Source organism: Xenopus laevis, chromosome 9_10L, assembly GCF_017654675.1.
Source record: "Xenopus laevis strain J_2021 chromosome 9_10L, Xenopus_laevis_v10.1, whole genome shotgun sequence".
Taxonomy (NCBI): domain Eukaryota; kingdom Metazoa; phylum Chordata; class Amphibia; order Anura; family Pipidae; genus Xenopus; species Xenopus laevis.
In genome coordinates this window covers 54,209,562-54,230,131 of record NC_054387.1, presented here as the reverse complement: position 1 = coordinate 54,230,131, position 20,570 = coordinate 54,209,562, and the positions used below count along the sequence as shown (strand labels likewise).

At 42.0% G+C, this 20,570-nt stretch overlaps 1 protein-coding gene across 5 annotated transcripts in view; it reads right to left on the bottom strand.

Annotated features, from left to right (window-relative positions):
• pitpnc1.S (phosphatidylinositol transfer protein, cytoplasmic 1 S homeolog) overlaps positions 1-20,570 on the bottom strand; it is a 58,577-nt gene that overhangs the window by 20,580 nt on the left and 17,427 nt on the right. For 4 of the 5 annotated variants that reach the window (XM_041575642.1, XM_018234388.2, XM_018234385.2 and 1 more), the window contains 1 exon segment: positions 5,161-5,309. In XM_041575642.1, coding sequence (XP_041431576.1) covers positions 5,161-5,309 — 149 coding nt within the window. 5 annotated transcript variants of the gene reach the window in all.

Genomic DNA, 20,570 nt, shown 5'->3' with positions numbered 1-20,570 from the left:
CTCTCTAAAGGATATCAACCCATTATTATTATTAATAGCCCAACCCCACTTTGCGTCCTTACTATACACTGTACTTAGTATACACTGCAACAATGAATCCTACTCCATCCCATTGCCCCTTTCAGATAAAAGCCGCATTCCCAGTATAATGAGTCCTGTGACCTTGAAGCTTTAGATAAAAGGCTGGAAACTTTCTGTTTCCACTTCCCCTTGTATAAGTACAAGTTCTTAACAAGATAAAAACAGAAATGACACATTACGAAATAAGATTAATGAGAATGTATATTAGAAAAGTTCTTTATTTCATGTATAGACAGGAAAAGGAAATACATTCTGTCAAATATACCGTATGTGTAAATTTTCGATAAACAGAAAGTTAAAAAAAGAAAAAAAAAAGGCTGGACACTGCATTATCTCCACTTTCATATATTTGCTCCCTGGCGTGGGACTAATAGCCCATGAGATGCTGGAACCTCTGACATTCTTGGAAATAATTCCATGAACAGGTTCAGTGCTGAGCCACAGGCAAAACGCTCATTACTACTACATATTTTTTTTATTAAGTTTTTATTTTTGCAATTTTTAACAACAATAAAATGAAAATAAGAAACAGAAAAGGAGAGAAGTGAGGTAAAGGCATCAGTTACAAATATACAGCATTACAACCTTTTTTACAGTCTACTGTATATCCAACCAGGTGCCCCATATGGCTTCAAATTTCTCTGGGCATATTACTAATACATTAATGGACAAGCCAGCAAATCCTCTGCTAAACATACAGATAATATTACCCTCTGATGGAGACTTGTAGGCAACAAGCCATCCTTCAAGGGTTGGTTGTGCTTTGAGATTGTGGCTTCATATCTGGATTTTAATGTAAACCTGCTCCCTGCAATATTATATAATCAGCCAACTACATGGATACTGTAGACTGGCAGAGAACATAAGCTAGTAGCCAGTGGGGTGCAGTGTGACTTTGGGAGTAGCCAGTGAGTAACTAAGTACAATTCAGTAGGAACAGCCCCCATCAACGGTACAGAAAGATACCATAAAACTATGGCATCATACTGTAGGTATTCCCCTATGCCAATTCAGCAGGAACAGTCCCTAAGTTTGCTTATAGCCTGTTAAGAAAGATACAATTAAAACCATGCCAGTGTAAGTCTTCCCCTGTACTAAACGCAGTTCAGTGGAACATTTTAGTTTTTGCTGGTGTATTAAAAAAAAGTGTTATTTGGGCATTTGATTTGAAGCCTATTATATAACACAAAGTCCAGTGCACATGAAGCCAGTTGCCACACAGCAGACACTGAAACCCACCTAATATAACAGAGGGACTGAGCTCGGTATCACAAATGAAGTTAGAATTACATATTTAATATCCCACTCTCCATCTTATATAAGGCGCAAGCAGTAAGTGGCTCTAAGTGTAGCTCCAACTGCATGATGAGAAAATAATTCTGCCAGCGGATACATTGCCCCTAAAAGTAAAGAACAGCCAAATTAACAATTTTATCTTCCTTCCTCGACTGTGGCCATTTCTCCGACATATCTCCCCCCACGTTCTGTGCCAAGGTTGGAACTTGGAGGCAGCTAATTACAGTTTTAATCCCACTGCCCAATTACTGACTCAGCTATCCCAGTGCAATTGCTTATAACATTTTATCTGAATTATGGGAAGGTTTAATAATTGTGCATTTCAAATCATTTCATATATTGTTCTGTGGATCGGATTCCAGGATTAGAGAGTTGTGTCATGACAGTACCTGCATCCTAAAGCCCATATGTATTGGGAATCACATGGCTGGGTGTTTATTTGCTGTATATTAATTAGTATCAGTGTGCCATAAACACATCATCTTATCATTTATTGTCTACTAACCGCAGGGCCGCCATTAGAAACAAAATTTTCAGGGCCCCGCCCACACTAGGACCCAAGCCCCACCCGAGACCCCGCCCACTCCACCCAAGCCCCATTCCATCCCACCCACAGATCACACAGACATCAGCGCTAAAAAAGTAACCCCCACACACAAGTAACCCCCTTATAAGTAAAAAAAAAAAAAAAACCCATTGGTGGCAGAGCCCCCCTTACAAGTTAAAAAAATTGGGGCCCCAAAAATTTTTTTAAAAAACAAAACATTGGTGCCACGGCCCCCCTTACAAGTTAAAAAAAATTGGGGCCCCAAAAAATATTTTTTAAAAAAACATTGGTGCCAGGGCCCCCCTTACATGTTAAAAAAAACATTGGTGGCAGGGACCTATAGAATATTAAAATAATACATTGGTGGCTGGGGGATTAAAAAAAACAAAAACCCAACATTGGTGTTCAGTAGAATTAAACTCGTGGCTTCGGCACTTCCACTTCGCCTCCTTTCGTGACTTTGGGTCTTTTCACCACTTCAGGACTTCAGTTTCGGCTGTTTTCGGGCTTCGGGTCTTTTCGCTGATTCGGGACTTCGGCTTTTTTCGGGACTTTGGGTCTTTTCGCTGCTTCGGGAGTTCGGCTTCGGCTGTTTTCGTGGCTTCGGGCCCTTCGGCTGTTCTGGGATGGCCGCACGCACGGCTTCAGTGCTCTCAAGGGGGGCCCTGCTCTTTTCAAAACTGCAGCACTGCCTGCCCCCCTTCATGCCCAGGCCCGGGACACTTGCCCCCCCCCCTGATGGCGGCCCTGACTAACCGAGACAATGGCCCCAAAGAACTCTGCTAGAACAGGCATCTGCCAGTATCAGCGAATACAACTCAATTTGAATCTGCTTCTTTCTCTTGTCTAAAGAGTACCCCTGCAACTATAGGAGGGTGACTTTTACCCCAATGTTTCTATATATCTGTAACCTTGTTATGAGCTAAGAGGTCTAGCCTCAAGGCCAGTTAGGGGGCACTCAGCTTTGTTTATAGCCTTGTATGCTTCTCATATCTGGTGGTTTTGGGCCATGGTCAGCAGTCATTGAGCAAGTCATAAGGATTGGGGAGCACCTTGAGAGACAAAGTCAAATAAGCAGAGGCAGAACATTGTTTGAATATCTTTATTCCCATAGTGTGAATGCATTTCCAGGCATCTACAACAGCCTACGGTAATACAATTTATTACAGCTACAGAAGATTGGTATATAATGCACAAATGTGGGAGAGGGATGCCATGCTCCCAGGTACAGAACAAGAGATTCCCTACATATAATTGGCCATGTACATCGTGTGCCATTTCTAATAAAAAAGGATGAGACCTCAATTTTCCAGAGAAAATTACTTTGCTCGCTAATGGCTCCCATTGACTTCTAAATGTTTGCAGAGTTGGACTGAATGGGAAGAATCAAATTTTCCAATAGAGAAGGAGGAACTGAATGCATTACAGCAGTAAATCCCTGGGCAGCAGCGCTGATATCATGCAATAGGGGGGCTCTTTATTTAGTAACTTTGCTCTGGATGACATTAAATGGGAGGCACTTTCCATTATTCACTTGATTTGGGCTACACGGGCTATTCCCTTGTTTATTTCCCCTCAGCAGAGACCAGGAAGCTCTTTTGTTCTCCAGTACTTAGAATGGGAAGAAAGGAGTGAGCTGCTTCTATCAACGAGCTGAGAGGTGACATGGCCCTAGGCAATTAAGCACTTCAACCACTGGAAAAGGAAAGTTATTGCAGTATTGTGGAGTGGAAAGTGGATCTGAGTTGCTGCACAGGAAAAACTGTCCTGCAACTGCAAGAATTAATTCATTAAGAGGGAATATCCCCCTCCATTCACTCTTTGTTGACTGTTTTGTTAGCAGGAGCCCATCGTGTTGAGGAATTATTTGTATACTGGGAATCTAACTACCTACCTCACAAGGTCCAAACATGGATAAGCTTAAATTCTCCTGTTTAGCTCCCCGATAGGCAGAGTCTGTCCAGCACAAACCATTTTCATATTTCATGTTGCACAAGGGCGGACACTGCCCCTTTAAAGCCACCCTGAAGCAATGCCAACCTGTGATTTGGTTGCAATGCACACAGCCACTGGCACAATCGTCGTTTCTGGTAACTTCTCATGTTTATCCATGTTTACCATTCCCACACAGTCTGGCACACAGCTCCCGAGCCCGATTAACTCCAGGACTGGAAAGGAATTTATTAGCGATACCTCAGATTCAGTGCATCTCTAATATTTACAGGACAAACACCCATTACACGTCATTTGCTGACACGTCTCATATTATTTTGGGGTGTTTGGGAGAGGAAGGGGGCAGTTGTTACTAGTGCGATGACTATTTATGGGAAGATCTGGTATCAAGAGCTAAATATTGTGCCAACAGTAAATGAGAAATTGGGAAAGAGGAAGAAAAGATTTAGCCCTAGAGAAGCTGTGGCCAACACTAAGCTGTGGGTCCCATGTCTGCACCAAACAAGCTGAGCTAAGCAGGGCTACTTGTGCATCTGTTTGGTGGGACGTATCGCATCTGCCTGAGTGTGCCCCACTCCCTAAACACAAGATGAGACATGCAATCAGCTTCCCTGAGTACAGGGGCCTATTGGGCAATGCTAAAGGCTGCTGAAAGCTGCATTAATGTTCACCTTTATTAACCCTTTAACTTAGCACACAGAAAAAGGCCAGCAATGTGACAGTATGAGGCTAATGTTAAAGTCAGTGTTATACAGAAAGCCAGATGTGTGCAAGCAACTCCCAGTTCCACTGTGTCAGCAGCACACGGCTGGATGATGTGCAACCCTCAGCAATTCCAGCAGCACCGCAGGGAGGTATGTTGCTGGACACTGCAGTACTGCCAAATGCAGCAGCACAAGAAAGAATAAGATATGGACCCTGGGAGAAGAGAGGCAGCAGCTCAGCAGGGGGAGGGGGAATATTGGCCCTGTGAGTAGAAAGGCAGCGGCAGGGAGGAAGATATGGGCCCAGGGAATAGAGAGATAACGGCGCAACTCACTCTCCTTGTGATACTCATTCTTCATGAACTGGCCCATTTATCTCCAGGACATTTATCACTGGGTTCATTTCTAGGAGCCTCTGTTATTATCAGATTAGTTTAGAACATTAGATATTAACAACAGTAAGAACTACATCTTCCTGGCTTTTTTCTAGTTAAGCTATTGTAAACTGGGCACTGGGGCAAATTAAATTAAGCCCCAGCCCAGGGCTATCCCAGGGTGCATCGGGTTTTGTACTCTCACCTGTTCAGATAGACTCTCTTCTCAGTCAGCTGGCCCTGTCCATGTACCGGATCCTCATAGGGCTCGTTCTGCATCACCTCTACTCCTTCCCCTCTCTCGCTCTGCTCATGGCTGTGCTTGCTGATCATGTAGAGCTGCCCGATTCTGTACTGCAGAGAAAAAGAGCAGCAACAGGAGGTTATGTGACGGAACCTCAGGCACTTACACCTGTATGCTGCTGCACCCACACCACGTATAGTCCTTTCATTTGGATTGTGCCCCCCAAGCAGAAATGTGAACAGTAACACTACAAGCAATAGGGATCGGGAAGCGAATAATCTGTACAGCACAAATGGCAGACAGAGCATTTGCCTTGCACCAACACCCCAAGTCCAAAAATATGCTTGAGGAAAGTATAAACTATGTATCGCTATACAGTACAGCTACCTCCCATATGTATAGATACAAATATACAGAAAAGGAATGCTCTAGGCACAAAATAAGAGATACCCTCATACTGTGCCGTCTAAGGGGAACAATATGGCACCTACAAATGTATAATTACAAATATACAGAGAAGAAATGTTCTGGGCGCATAATAAGCTATACCCTCATGCTGTCAAAGATAAACACTACTTCCTCCTATAACCATGAATACAAATACAGACACACAACAAACTATGGCAGAAGAAATATGATGCACCAGCATTACAGTTATCTATATTTCAGTGTAATTACCCTCCCCAGGTACTGATGACAGAGAATCCACTCCAATTGATACATACATATGGTATTATGTGACCTGAATCACAAAGAGCTTCTTTGATTATCAGTTGGAATGACTTTTCTTTGCTTCTTACACGGATATATCTGCTTGCTGTGATTGGTTTCCATAGTAATAGAAAAAGATGGACATAAGTGGGATTTCCATAGCAAGACTGGTATTCACAGCGCTGTACACTTAAAACAAGGCTTAGAGAATATATACATTACCCCACTTGACAAGACTGTGTATAAGGATTTGCCTGGGTTAGGCATTACAGTTCTGTCCATTTTTCAGCCAGTCGTATGACCAGTGGGTAAGTGCTCTTATTGGGGAATTAACAGCTGAATACTTTATCTCAGGCAGGTGGAATAAAATAGAGGTAGCAAATAGATATAATACAGGGCATATATATTATACGTGACACCAAAACTGGATCATGTGAATTTGGTACTTGTAGAATTATCATGTGCTGCCTCAGCCCCAATGTTAAATGTTCAACTTCCTAACAAGCTGCCTGAGTGCCAAAGCCATGCCACACTTCCTAGTTCCAGATCATAATTGTGCAATGGAAAGGGAAGCAGGAAATAATTGAAGCACAGATTATTTACTTGTCCCTGGGCTGGGAGAATAGCAACTCATTCATATTTACACCTTAGAGCAGTGGTCCCCAACCTTTTTTACCTGTGAGCCACATTCAAATGTAAAAAGAGTTGGGGAGCAACACAAACATGAAAAAGTCCCTTAGGGTGCCAAATAAGGGCTGTGATTGGCTATTTGGTAGCCCCCATGTTGACAGGCAGCCAACAAGGTGCTCTACTTGGCACTATACTTCGTTTTTATGCAATTAAAACTTGCTTTCAAGCTTGAAATTCAAAAATAAGCACCTGCTTTGAGGACCCTGAGAGCAACATCCAAGGGGTTGGAGAGCAACATGTTGCTCGCGAGCTACTGGTTGGGGACCACTGCCTTAGAGTCTAACAGCTAGGGGCACATTTACTAACCTCGAGTGAAGGATTCAAAGTAAAAAAAATTCGAATTTCGAAGGTTTTTTTAGGCTACTTCGACCTTCGAATCGAACGGTTCGAACTAAAAATCGTTCAACTATTCGACCATTCGATAGTCAAATTACTTTCTCTTTAAAATAAACTTTGACTACCTACTTCGCCACTTAAAACCTACCGAGCACCAATGTTAGCCTATGGGGACCTTCCCCATAAGCTTTCTAAGCAATTTCTGATTGAAGGAAAATCGTTCGATCGATGGATTAAAATCCTTCGAATCGTTCCATTCGAAGGATTTAATTTTTCCTTTGATCGTTCGATCAAAGTAAATGCGGTAAATCCTTTGACTTCGATATTCGAAGTTGAAGGATTTTACTTCGATGGTCGAATATCGAGGGTTAATTAACACTCGATATTCGACCCTTAGTAAATGTGCCCCCTAGTGTCACTTTAAGTAAAGGCCCCATTTAGCTTGCTGTGGGGGCCTTCATCCACAAGCAAGGCAGAGTGGGCTTGAATAAAGCACAAGTCTACACATTAACTCACCCATCAGCAAGCTAACAAGACAGTTATTGGGAGTGTGGGAAGGGCAGCTGATTTCCATCTCTCCAAGGATTTGTAGTCTGACCTACAATGGGGCAGTGGGCTGCTCTAGGAATATCAATTCTTATATCCAGTATGAGCATGTCCAGCATGTGGCCCTCCAACTTCCAGCATCCCATATGAGGTTACAATCCAAACCCTATTTGAGGGGCACCGCTGGTTAAAGCATATAAGAAATGAAGCTGAAACCAAGCTGGATAACTGCATCAGAGCTTTTAGTCAAACAACATGGTTTAGGTTAACGTGAAGCCTTTGTCAAGTGTATAGTTGGCCTGGTTGTTTGGCTGTGTAACCCATTGTTGTAGTTGGCCTATTTGAGGAGCGTTATCCTTGTGAGACAGATTTAGGACATTCCTCTGGGTCTCTCTGACTGGTCTGACACATTGCAATAATTTGTATCTGTGGTGTCAACATGAATCAGGCTCTGCCCCTGGTTACTGGCTCCCATTACCAGATAAGATGTAAAGAGCTCAGATATGGAGGAGAGGGATGTAGGTCACCTTTAGTCTTCCTTTTACCAATATGAGTTTGAAAATTTAGAAGTCCAGGTTTATACAATCTTCTCCCCATACCATCCCTGTTGGGGATCATTTCCTTGCGTCCACTCTCTTGTGGTTATGACTATCTCCCTTTTTGTGCATCAGCCTTATATATCTGTCATAGGACGTCCCCATTCATCATGCACTGGCGAGTCTCTTCAGCTTTACCCTTTCCTGGCACTTGTGCATCATAGAAGCTACAGTTAGTCCATGGGACATTTACCATGTGTCTATTTTTGAAAGATAATTTGCTGAAGATACTGTATGCAGAAGGGGGATGCCAGCTTCCTAGCTGGAGCCTGAGGATTTATCAGTATCGCTATGGCCCACAATACATTTCCAGTCCTGTGGTGCCAAGGGAAAGAGAACAGCCCAGGGACAGGAAGTTAAAGGAAGAAGAGCTCTGCAGGTGAGAAAGTACTGGGGGTGATTGGATTTACATCATGGGGTAAACACCTTGCTCCACCTTTATAGTTTTTACTTCAGGTTGTTCGTACGCTAAGAGATTTAATAAGCTTCTCATCTGCCCTAGGACCAATGTTCCCTCTAAGTTGTGCACTCAACAAATTTTGTGTAACTTTGCGTAAAAACACAACATTTTGTATTTTTAGAGTTTTTAAAAATGCAAGTTCATCTCTTCACTAAGAGATGAGCTTGCGGCTGAGGGAAGCAGACCCGTTTGTGTCCAGCCCTGAATAAAGAGAGCAGAGTAAGGGATTCCCAACCATTGACCTTAGGGCAGGAGAGGTGGTATGAATAATACAATTACTTATTCCAGTCTCTTATTAAAACCAATGTATGTTTGCTAGGGTAATTTGGACCCTTGCTAAAATTGCAAACTGGAGAGCTGCTGAATAAAAAGATAAATAATTTAAAAAACCAAAAATAATAATAAATGAAAACCCCATGCAGACAGTCTCAGAATATCACTCTCAACTTCATACTGAAAGTAACTCAAAAGGTGAACAACCCCTTTAATCCCCGAATTGAGAGGCAACGTCAGCATGGTCCCAAAAGACATGCTAATGCTATTCAGCACTGTATATGCCCAGCAGAGCAAAAACCATGAGAACTAACTGAGCATATGCAGTGCTGCTGACACCAGGGAGAATGCTGCTCAAGATCAGAATGAAACAGAACTGTGGAAAAACAGTCCAGAACGTCACGGTTACCAATATTTACAAATCCTTCTCAGTGTTTAGTTCTATTATTATTATAAAGGGTTACAATGGGACAAACAGCAATGTACCATTAAATGGGTGGTTCACCTTTAAGTTAACTTTTAGTATGTTATAGAATGGCCAATTCTAAGCAACTTTTTAATTGGTCTTCATTATCTTTTTTTTTTTATATAGTTTTTGAATGATTTGGCTTCTACTTCTGATTCTTTCTAGCTTTCAAATGTGGTCAATGACCCCATCTAAAAACAAATGCTCTGCAATGCTACAAATGTATTGTTATTGCTAATTTGTATTACTCATCTTTCTAGTCAGGCCTCTCTTATTCAAATCAGTGCATGGTTACTAGGGGTATTTGGACAAGATTACTGATACTGCAAACTGGAGAGCTGCTGCATAAAAAACAAATAAATAAAGTAAATACATTTTACGTTTTTCAGGGGAGCAGGAAAAAATTATGTAAAAGCCAGGAAAATGTAAAATCAGGGAAATGTGTTAAAGTAACTTTTTCTTCAAGTACTGAAAGGATATAAGTACAGGAGTTTGTTTTACTTTTAGATACAATATTTACTGTGTTACTAACAAGGGTTAAACATTGCAGCGTTAATGTAACACTATAGGGGGCATGTGCAAGGTCTCTCTGTCAGTCACATACACAATCTAAAGCAATAAGTTATTGGTGCAGGACTGTATAAGGGGCAGACTAATTGGAATTTCTCATTTATTGGCAGAACCATGGCAAAATATATCTGGTTAGTATTTTAAACCACTTTATTTCACAAATAATAACTCAAAAAAGCAGTTTTTGGGTACATCGGGAAAAATTTTAATGTAAAATTCGGGAAAACATTACTTAAAATCAGGAAATTGCACCCACTGAATAGGGTTGCCACCCGGCCGGTAAAACACCTGGCAGGGCCGGGATTACAAATTAAGCTGCCGGTAATTTGTAATACCATTTGCAAAATCCCCTGCCCGCCGATGAAAACTTACATTTTCGTCCGCTTCGGGTGGTGGCCCCGCCCCTTTTGTGACGCTACTCCACATGGCCCTGCCCATTTTGTGACAGGACTCCCCTGTGGCTCCGCCCCTTTTGTGACGCTCCTCATCAGATCTGCCCCTTTTTGCATCATGCCACGCCTCTTTCTTTTCCGCCCCCTAATTTTTTTTTTAGAATGTGGCAACCCTACCACTGAAATGCATTATAAATTGGTGGCACCACAAATAAAAAAAAAATAGATTTTGTTCAAGTGGGCCGCTCCTCACCTGAAAAACAGCGCTGACTGCATCAGAAGCTCTTTCGGTGCATCCAGCAGCCTCTAGGATGGCTCCTCCGTCCTATCTTCCATCGTGGCTCTGCCCCTCCCACTCCTCTCCTCTGTTCTCCCACTGCTGCTGCTGTCTCCTGTGTGAGTGTCCCAGCTCAGTATGTGGTATGCAGTGGCGTTATTAAGGCCCCCAGGCCGCAGTGGGGGTGGGGCAGTCCTGTCCTGAAGGGGGGGAAGTCCTTCCCTGTTCTGAAGGGGGGGGGAGTCCTGTCCTGTTCTGAAGGGGGGAGGGAAGTCCTGACCTGTTCTGAAGGGGGGGGGGAGTCCTGTCCTGAAGGTAGGGTTGCCACCTTTTCTGGAAAAAAATACCGGCCTTCCTATATATTTATCATTTTTCCCTATTAATAACATTGGGATCAGCCATCATTTTTACCGGCCAGGTGGCAAACCTACCTGAAGGGGGGGTAGTCCAGTCCTGAAGGGAGGGAACTCCTGTCCTGTTCTGAAGGGGGGGAAGTCCTGTCCTGAAGGGGGGCAGTCCTGAATGGCCTGCAGGCCCGGGTCCACCTCCGCATTGCAAAGTCACCAGGTGGCTTCTTTACACCACTGCTCAGTGTCCAGGCTTCTCAGTGCCCTGCTAGTGACTCACACAACACCTACAATCTTCTAGCTCAGCCCAGGATACAAACACTGCGCGGGGAAACCAGGGCTTCACTCCTCATTATATATAATGTACCCCGATGTGTACTGCCTGGCCTCACTCCTGCTGGGGACTTGTGCCTTTTGCCTCCTGCCTACCCCGTCACATGCCGCTTGGAGGTAGGGGTAACAGATGCTGCTTAGCTCAGGCTTTTACCAACTGCACAGCAAGACCCCCGTTCCGGCAGATCCTACCGGGGACTGTCCCCCTTCATATTAGAAATCGCTGAGGGGTTCTGTGACCATATAAAGGCACAAGGCTACAGGCTGAGTTATACAGGAAACTCTGAGTATCACTCATGTATTATAAGGGATAATGTACCCCCTACTGTAAATGATAAGGATATTAGAAGTCACTGAGGGGTTCTATGACCATATAAAGGCACAAGACTGCAGAATCTTTAATAATCTTTACATTTACATGAATTACACTTAAGTGAGAAAGGCAGCTTTTTATGTGCATATTTTTTTGCAGTTTACCCCAATATATGAGTGGATGTGTACAAGATCATCACATGTTTACATGTGGGCTGCTTTGATTTTTTTTGCCCGGGCTGCTTTCTACCCCCAGTCCGGCCCTGAAAGGAGTTGGGGAGTGACACTAGCACGAAAAATGTTCCTCAGGTGCCAAATAAGGGCTGTTATTGGTCGTTTAGTAGCCCCTATGTGGATTGTAGACCTACAGTAGACTCTGTTTGGCAGTACACCTGTTTTTTATACAACCAAAGCATGCCCCTAAGCCTGGAATTCAAAAATAAGCACCTGTTTTGAGACCACTGGGATTAACATCCAAGGGGTTGGAGAGCAACATGTTGGCTTTACTTCGACTTCGAATATCGAAGTTGACGTTTTTTCACCAAATTTTGTGGTCGTAGTATCCTATTCGATGGTAGAATTATCCAAAAAATGACTTCAAATTTTTTTACTTCGAAAATTCTCTCAAATTCACTTCGACCCTTGATAAATCTGCATTACTCACGCTGCTGCGAATGGGAGCTATTTTTGCATATTTCTCTGAGGGGGTGTCAAAACAAAATGTCACTAAAGCAACTTTCTTTCTCATTGGCCGTTAGTCAGCAGCTGGCATTTTAATTTCACATCTGGGAGAATGGAGAGCAAACTGCCCGGTATCAACAACTTCTTTTTCCTTACAAGCAAGGTTGAAAGTGCAGTCACTTTAAAAGCAAACAATGGGGAAGAAGATACAGGATCTATCAGCTTTCTGAACCACAAAAGGGGCATATCAAAACTCTACTTCCCCTGTCTTCCGCCTGCTAGAATGAAAAATCGCCTGCGGCATGGCACTTACTGCATCGTTTTCCAAAGTTGCCTCATGAGGAAACTTCGAGCGACTTTGGAAAACGAAATGCCGCGAGTGCCATGCCGCAGGCAATTTTTCATTCTAGCAGTCGGAAGACAGGGGAAACAGATCGGGGGGAGATTAGTCGCCCCAAATCTCCCAGAATGTTCCCGTGTGCCCCAACCCTAACACCAAAAAAATGATTAAAGTAATCAAAATATAAAGTACTGTAGTCCTACACTGGGAAATGGTATGTTTGCTTTTTGAAACATACTATTGTATATATAAATAATCTGCTGTTCAGTTATAGGGAAAATGGGAAAGGGTTAAGGTTGCACTTCAGGTAAGATCTGTAGGATTTAATGGTGTTCTACAGAGCTTATCTGTAATTTGCTATTTAACTTGCGCAATTTAGGCGCCAGTGCTACACAGAACTTTTTTTTATATACAAAAATAGTAGCATTTTTGTAGTAAAGTGATCAGTTTTACCAGTGCAGGGAGGGCAACAGTACATTATATATATTTATTATACATTATTTATATTATATGATTACTTTAGAAAACATTATTTTTGTGGTTTGGAGTAAGTAAGTCAACGTTCAGGATTCCTCCAGGAAATATTTTATTACATATGATTCCTATGTTTACAATATGTGGCATCTCTTAAAAATTGCCCAGATTTACCATGAGGAATTCTACAGTTCTACATGCCCTTGTGACCAAGAAGGATGATATATAATATAGGCAGGGTTTCAGCAACAAAATTAATACAATTACTTAGAATTGTGTTGGTATTGATCCCCTTATAAACTCATCTCTCTTCCCAAGCACTCCCCTATTAATATTTCATGAGTATGATAAGGAATTGGAACAAATATGAGTGTATGTAAAGCAAACCAAATCACAGAGCTCTACCATCAATACCCAAATCCCCTGGCAGCAGCGCACTATAAAGTATTCACTACAGGACACAGAGTTTTTACTGCTTGCATTGCCCTGTAATCTGCCTCATATATCTTTCCTCTCCCCTCTCCTTCCCATTACCATTCCCTTCTCAAACCTACTCCCTGCATTCCCCTCCAGCTCAAAATTCTCAGTTTATGTTCCATTTCCAACTCACCATACATCCCATCCCCCAACTGAGGCTGAAAGGGGCAATTATATTTCATTCACACCAACCTATAAAGGAACTAGCGAGAATGAACAATTTCCATTCAAACACACAAGGAATGTTCTGGGAACACAATAAGCTATACCCTTATACTGTACCATTTAGGGGAAACAATATAACATCTTCCACTCTCATATGTACAAATATACAGAGAAGAAATGTTCTGGGAACACAATAAGCTATAGCCTCAAACTGTACGGTCTATGGGAAACAACACACCAGCTCCTGTCCATATGTAAAAATACAAATACACAAAGAAAGATTGTTATGGTCACACAATAAGATATACTGTACTGTCTAAGGGAAACAATATAGCAATTCCTGCTTATTCATATGAACCGATGGGATTATCCAGTAAAAAGCTGCAGGGAAATGCTGGTGGGACATTGAAGATGGCAACGGCACTGCCAAGAAACGCAAAAACATAGACAGTTCCCGTCATGACATCACAGGGATCCTATGGGTTTGAGCTCAGAAGTTTGTGGCCCAAGGGCAGTGACAGCAGAGGAGGAAAAGGGGAGACCTCTGGAAGGCAGGAAATTGAGCTTCCCCAATGGTCTCCACTTTCTCCAGAAGTGTGATCAAACGGGACATGGGCTTGGGATTACATAAGAGGGGTCACATGACATATCACATGACAGTGGAACGGCAGCCTTGCTATGTGTGCAGCCAGAGACCATGTGACCAGTTGTGGTGCCAGATCACAAGCAGCGAGGAAGAACTCCTATATAGTTCATGCAGAGGGGATAAAAATGTGCATGTGATTCCGACCTCTCTCATTAGCAGGAGCCTTTACCTGGGATATAAAATCCTCATGGTAATACATATTCCATGTCAGTGTGACATATCCTGTGCATATCACATATAACATTATATACATCCCAGAGTGCTAGTGTATGTGTCAGAGACACACTATGAAAGTGGAAGTGCTAATTTAAAAAGATACATTCAAATCCTTGGTTAAAACCTGTTATGCCATTTTCCCCATGTTCCCCTGACAACGGAAAAAGAAAGGGTCATGGGAACCCTTAGACAAAAGAGTGGTGTCAAAGGACAAATATGCACATATTTAGCCCAGGCTCATAGGTATCAGGCATGTATGTGGGAAAGGGGGGCATTTATGGAGGGAGCACAGTGTAATTCAGATGATAATGTACTCATGTACCATCATCATTAAATCTAATAAGCAAAACCAGCCAGTGAGTCAGTACAGGTATGGGACCTGTTATCCAGAATGCTCAGGGCCTGGGGTTTTTCTAGATAATAGATCTTTCTGTAGTTTGAATCTTCATATCTTAAGCCTACTAGAAAATGTTGTAAACATTAAATAAATCCGATAAGTTGGTTTTGCTTCCAGTAAGCATTACTGATATCTTAGTTTGGATAAAGTACAAGGTATTTATTATTTTATTATTTTAGAGAAAAAGGAGATCATTTTTAAAAATTTGGATTATTTGGATAATGAATGGAAGGCAAGATCCCAAGGTTCTGCAGTTCACTCCCTTTGCCGGTATATGACCTGTTCTCCCTCAGATCGACCAAAATGCAAACAACCTTTTCTTCAATTGAAGATATACCAGCGCTAAAAGCTCAGGGTAGACACAAGAAGGAAATACAAACACAATATAGTGTAGTAGTTTTTGAATCGAATGAAATATATAACCCTTTGTGCGATAGTTAAACGATGTGGTTTTGGGGTCTTCCACCAAGGGGTTAAAAGGCCATTTTTCCGTGCTTTTGATAAATAATGTGGCCACCTTCTGTGTGGGGCAGTGGGTACTTACAGACGTTTTTAAATATCACCAGCATGTAATAAAATCCCTTGTCCTATTCTTGGTGAGTATGTGGGGCAGTGGGTACTTACAGACGTTTAAAATTATCATCAGCATGTAATAAAATCCTTTATCCCAGTCTTGGTAAGCTCCAGGTTTCTAAAAAGCATATGCTAAAATCGTGTAAAAACTTTCTTTAATAGATTAAAAAGGTAAAAACATAGATTGCACTCACATGTGTGTGCTTAATATAAGCATAAAAAGCAGTTTGCATTGGGGTTTCTCAAGTCCTGCGGTCCATTAAGATGTTACGATTTGCCTGGCGTTTGTTGGTAAGACACGCTGATCCTGGTCCCCCTCTGATGACGTCACTGCTCAGCCGACGCGTTTCGTCTATTGCGACTTTCTCAAGGCTTGTAATTTCTTAGTGCGCATATGCGCCTTTTTAAGACGGAGCTTAACCATGGACGCGCATGCGCACCTCTTCTTCATTTGGAACGCACGCGTCTCCATGGCAACCCGCCGTTCTACATTACACGATAATGGCATAAGCTATTGGAAAGAAATTGAGATGGGTTTTCTTAGCGATCTAAAAGGGTAAATTAGCCTGTCCTTTGGCATATCATTAGTTTGGCTTGTATGTGTATAACAGTCTATGGTTGCCATGGAGATGGTATCACTCAGCGTCTTCAGTTGAGGTTGACATGAGCAACCATGGTTAAACTGAATTTTTTATGTATACATATTTAAAGCAGTATATTCGTTATTTGAAACAGTATATTCATTATTACAACATTCCACATCTTGCCTAATTTCAATAATTACATCCCTGATTGTATGTAAGAGGGCTACTGTTATTATATATATTTATTGTTTTTTCTATAGGAATGCTCTTAGGTTTATGTCAATATTTAGGCCTTTAGGTACAAACGTTTCCAACATGTGTATCCATTTGCTTTCACATTGTAAGGTTTTTTTCTCTAGGTTCCCTCCTCTCCATTTGTTTTTTACTTTTTCTAAGCCCCAGAATGTTAGGCCTGTCGGGCTCATTTTGTGATGCTCTTTGAAGTGTTTGGAAACACTATGGTTTTCCTTCCCTTTTTTATGTTATTTATATGCTCTCGGATGCGTTCCTTCAATGTACGATTTGTTTTGCCTACATATTGAAGGCCGCAAGGGCATTGTAGGCAGTATATGACATTTGTAGTGGTGCAGTTTATATTATCTTTGATTTTAAATTCTTTGTTATTTGCATTTGATTTGAATATTTTACTTTTTTTTCCGAATTGACAGGCTTTACATAGAGAACAGGGGTAGAAACCAGGCCATGTGCATTCCTTTGATCTCTCTACAGTTCTTGTTGTTTCAACATAGTTTTTAGTAAGCATCTGCTGTAGGTTGTTTGTATCCTCTCTCTTTGAACCTTTTGCCCATAAATCCTCATCAAAGAGAGAGGATACAAAGATAGTACAATAAAACAATCGAGAGAAAAAGTAAATAAAATAGACAGAACAAAACTTATAGAAAGAAAAAAACCAAAGGAGAATAGGCAACCAGAACTAGTGTTTTCAACAATTTATAATCCCCTGGCCAATGAAATTGGGAACATAATTAAGAAACATTGGGATATATTGAAATGTGATGTAGATCTAAAAGATACCCTCCCAGAACAACCACGAGTGGTTTTTAAAAAATCTAACAACCTACAGCAGATGCTTACTAAAAACTATGTTGAAACAACAAGAACTGTAGAGAGATCAAAGGAATGCACATGGCCTGGTTTCTACCCCTGTTCTCTATGTAAAGCCTGTCAATTCGGAAAAAAAAGTAAAATATTCAAATCAAATGCAAATAACAAAGAATTTAAAATCAAAGATAATATAAACTGCACCACTACAAATGTCATATACTGCCTACAATGCCCTTGCGGCCTTCAATATGTAGGCAAAACAAATCGTACATTGAAGGAACGCATCCGAGAGCATATAAATAACATAAAAAAGGGAAGGAAAACCATAGTGTTTCCAAACACTTCAAAGAGCATCACAAAATGAGCCCGACAGGCCTAACATTCTGGGGCTTAGAAAAAGTAAAAAACAAATGGAGAGGAGGGAACCTAGAGAAAAAAACCTTACAATGTGAAAGCAAATGGATACACATGTTGGAAACGTTTGTACCTAAAGGCCTAAATATTGACATAAACCTAAGAGCATTCCTATAGAAAAAACAATAAATATATATAATAACAGTAGCCCTCTTACATACAATCAGGGATGTAATTATTGAAATTAGGCAAGATGTGGAATGTTGTAATAATGAATATACTGTTTCAAATAACGAATATACTGCTTTAAATATGTATACATAAAAATTCAGTTTAACCATGGTTGCTCATGTCAACCTCAACTGAAGACGCTGAGTGATACCATCTCCATGGCAACCATAGACTGTTATACCACATACAAGCCAAACTAATGATATGCCAAAGGACAGGCTAATTTACCCTTTTAGATCGCTAAGAAAACCCATCTCAATTTCTTTCCAATAGCTTATGCCATTATCATGTAATGTAGAACGGCGGTTGCCATGGAGACGCGTGCGTTCCAAATGAAGAAGAGGTGCGCATGCGCGTCCATGGTTAAGCTCCGTCTTAAAAAGGCGCATATGCGCACTAAGAAATTACAAGCCTTGAGAAAGTCGCAATAGACGAAACGCGTCGGCTGAGCAGTGACGTCATCAGAGGGGGACCAGGATCAGCGTGTCTTACCAACAACGCCAGGCAAATCGTAACATCTTAATGGACCGCAGGACTTGAGAAACCCCAATGCAAACTGCTTTTTATGCTTATATTAAGCACACACATGTGAGTGCAATCTATGTTTTTTACCTTTTTAATCTATTAAAGAAGTTTTTACACGATTTTTAGCATATGCTTTTTAGAAACCTGGAGCTTACCAAGACTGGGATAAAGGATTTTATTACATGCTGATGATAATTTTAAATGTCTGTAAGTACCCACTGCCCCACATACTCACCAAGAATAGGACAAGGGATTTTATTACATGCTGGTGATATTTAAAAACGTCTGTAAGTACCCACTGCCCCACACAGGAGGTGGCCACATTATTTATCAAAAGCACGGAAAAATGGCCTTTTAACCCCTTGGTGGAAGACCCCAAAACCACATCGTTTAACTATCGCACAAAGGGTTATATATTTCATTCGATTCAAAAACTACTACACTATATTGTGTTTGTATTTCCTTCTTGTGTCTACCCTGAGCTTTTAGCGCTGGTATATCTTCAATTGAAGAAAAGGTTGTTTGCATTTGGATAATGAAGTCTATGGGAACTGCCTTTCCATAATTTGGAGCTTTCAGGATAACGGATTCCATAAACGTAGAATGAATTAATTAAGTCCTTAAAAATTAGTCCTAAACCAAAACACTAAATAGCCATTTCCTCCATGTAGGCAAACGTCAGAGGTGCCAGAAGACTGGAAGGAACATTCCTATATTGGGTGATAAAGTGCCCACACAGTCATGGGGGGTGGGGGGTTACCAATCAGAACTGAGAGCCTTCCTTCTCACTTGACTCTTGCCAATATTGTGTCTGGTTGCCACAGATTTCTATACCAGCTTAGAGCAATGCACAAACAGATAGCATACTAAAGTAGACCAGTTGGTCTATTCACTAGCCCTATAATAATGTCATAGGGAAGAAGGTGCACAGCCTTGGGGGAGGTTGTTTTTCCATCTGTGTTATCCGGCTGATGGAGGACTGGAGCCAAATTTGGCAGCTTCCAGCACCAGCATGAACATGCCTGGAATGCCTGAGTAATAGCTTCTCAGAAGGTGGGCTTCCAAAATAGCAAAGCTTTTAATATTTTCTCCATGGAAAAAACACAGAGGTGCTGATTAAACTCCTCCCAGCCAGGCTCTATCCTCTCCTGATTCAATGGCATTAGCAAAAGCGTGGCCAAGGGCATCAGATAGAAGCAAATACAGGGAGTTCTACAGATTCAGCTCCCCCTGTGCTGGAACATGGGATGGATTTTTCCCTGATGCACAGCTGCTGCCAGGCCCACATTGGCAATCTGTAGATTCTGGTAAACGCCAGGGGGGCTGCTATAAAATGCCATAGACAGTTACTTTTTATTGGGTCTGTAGGGGGCTGCATGGGCCTTTCTATTCTGGAAATGACAGGCCGGGCGACTGAATCTCCCCGAATCTCCAGGTGTGACATTACCCTAAGGGCTATTCCACACGGGGAGATAGCGACGCGTTTGCGGTCGCGGCGACAAAACGCCGCGACAGTCGCCGCAGGCGACAGTTTTGTATGGGCGCCTATGTAAAAACGCCTGTGCTAACCACACGAGGCGATGCGCTTTTCAACAGTCGCCTGAAAATGCCTCGCCAGGCTTTTTCAGGCGACTGTTGAAAAGCGCATCGCCTCGTGTGGTTAGCACAGGCGTTTTTACATAGGCGCCCATACAAAACTGTCGCCTGCGCCGGTCGCGGCGACTGTCGCGGCGCTTTGTCGCCGCGACCGCAAACGCGTCGCTATATCCCCGTGTGGACTAGCCCTAAAAGGGCCAGGGTAAATCTGTTGTTCTACTTCATGATAAGCAATGCAACAACCCTTTTATCATTATCCACACAGAGTGACCCAAGCAGATCTGATACAAAGCGGATCAAACACTGGATTTTGGTGCAAAGTGATTCAGCTTCATATCCAAGCCCAAACTGCCAATTTGTGGGTTATGGTGGATGTCAGAGGGGCTGCTGTAAGATGCCAGACAAGTGCTGTGCATCGGCTCCCAATTATTAAGGAAATATAGGTGTCAAAGTGGAATTTAATTGCTGCCAAGAATCACATACTAATTACAATATTTCAATCCAGCCCAGTCTATTCCAGTCTCTTATGTGAAATTTTGGGAATATTTCTGTGTTTTTAACTCTTGCATGGAAGTAATCCTTTCTTCCTAGCAAAGTGTGAGTCACGCTGGCACAAAACCACTGAACGGTATTTATCTTACAAAATCAGGCCCTTGGCTGTCACTATGGAATCTCTGAGCTGATGAGGTGCAGACTTGTATAGATTAGGCCCTTCTCCCGAAATCCTCATCAGTCTGA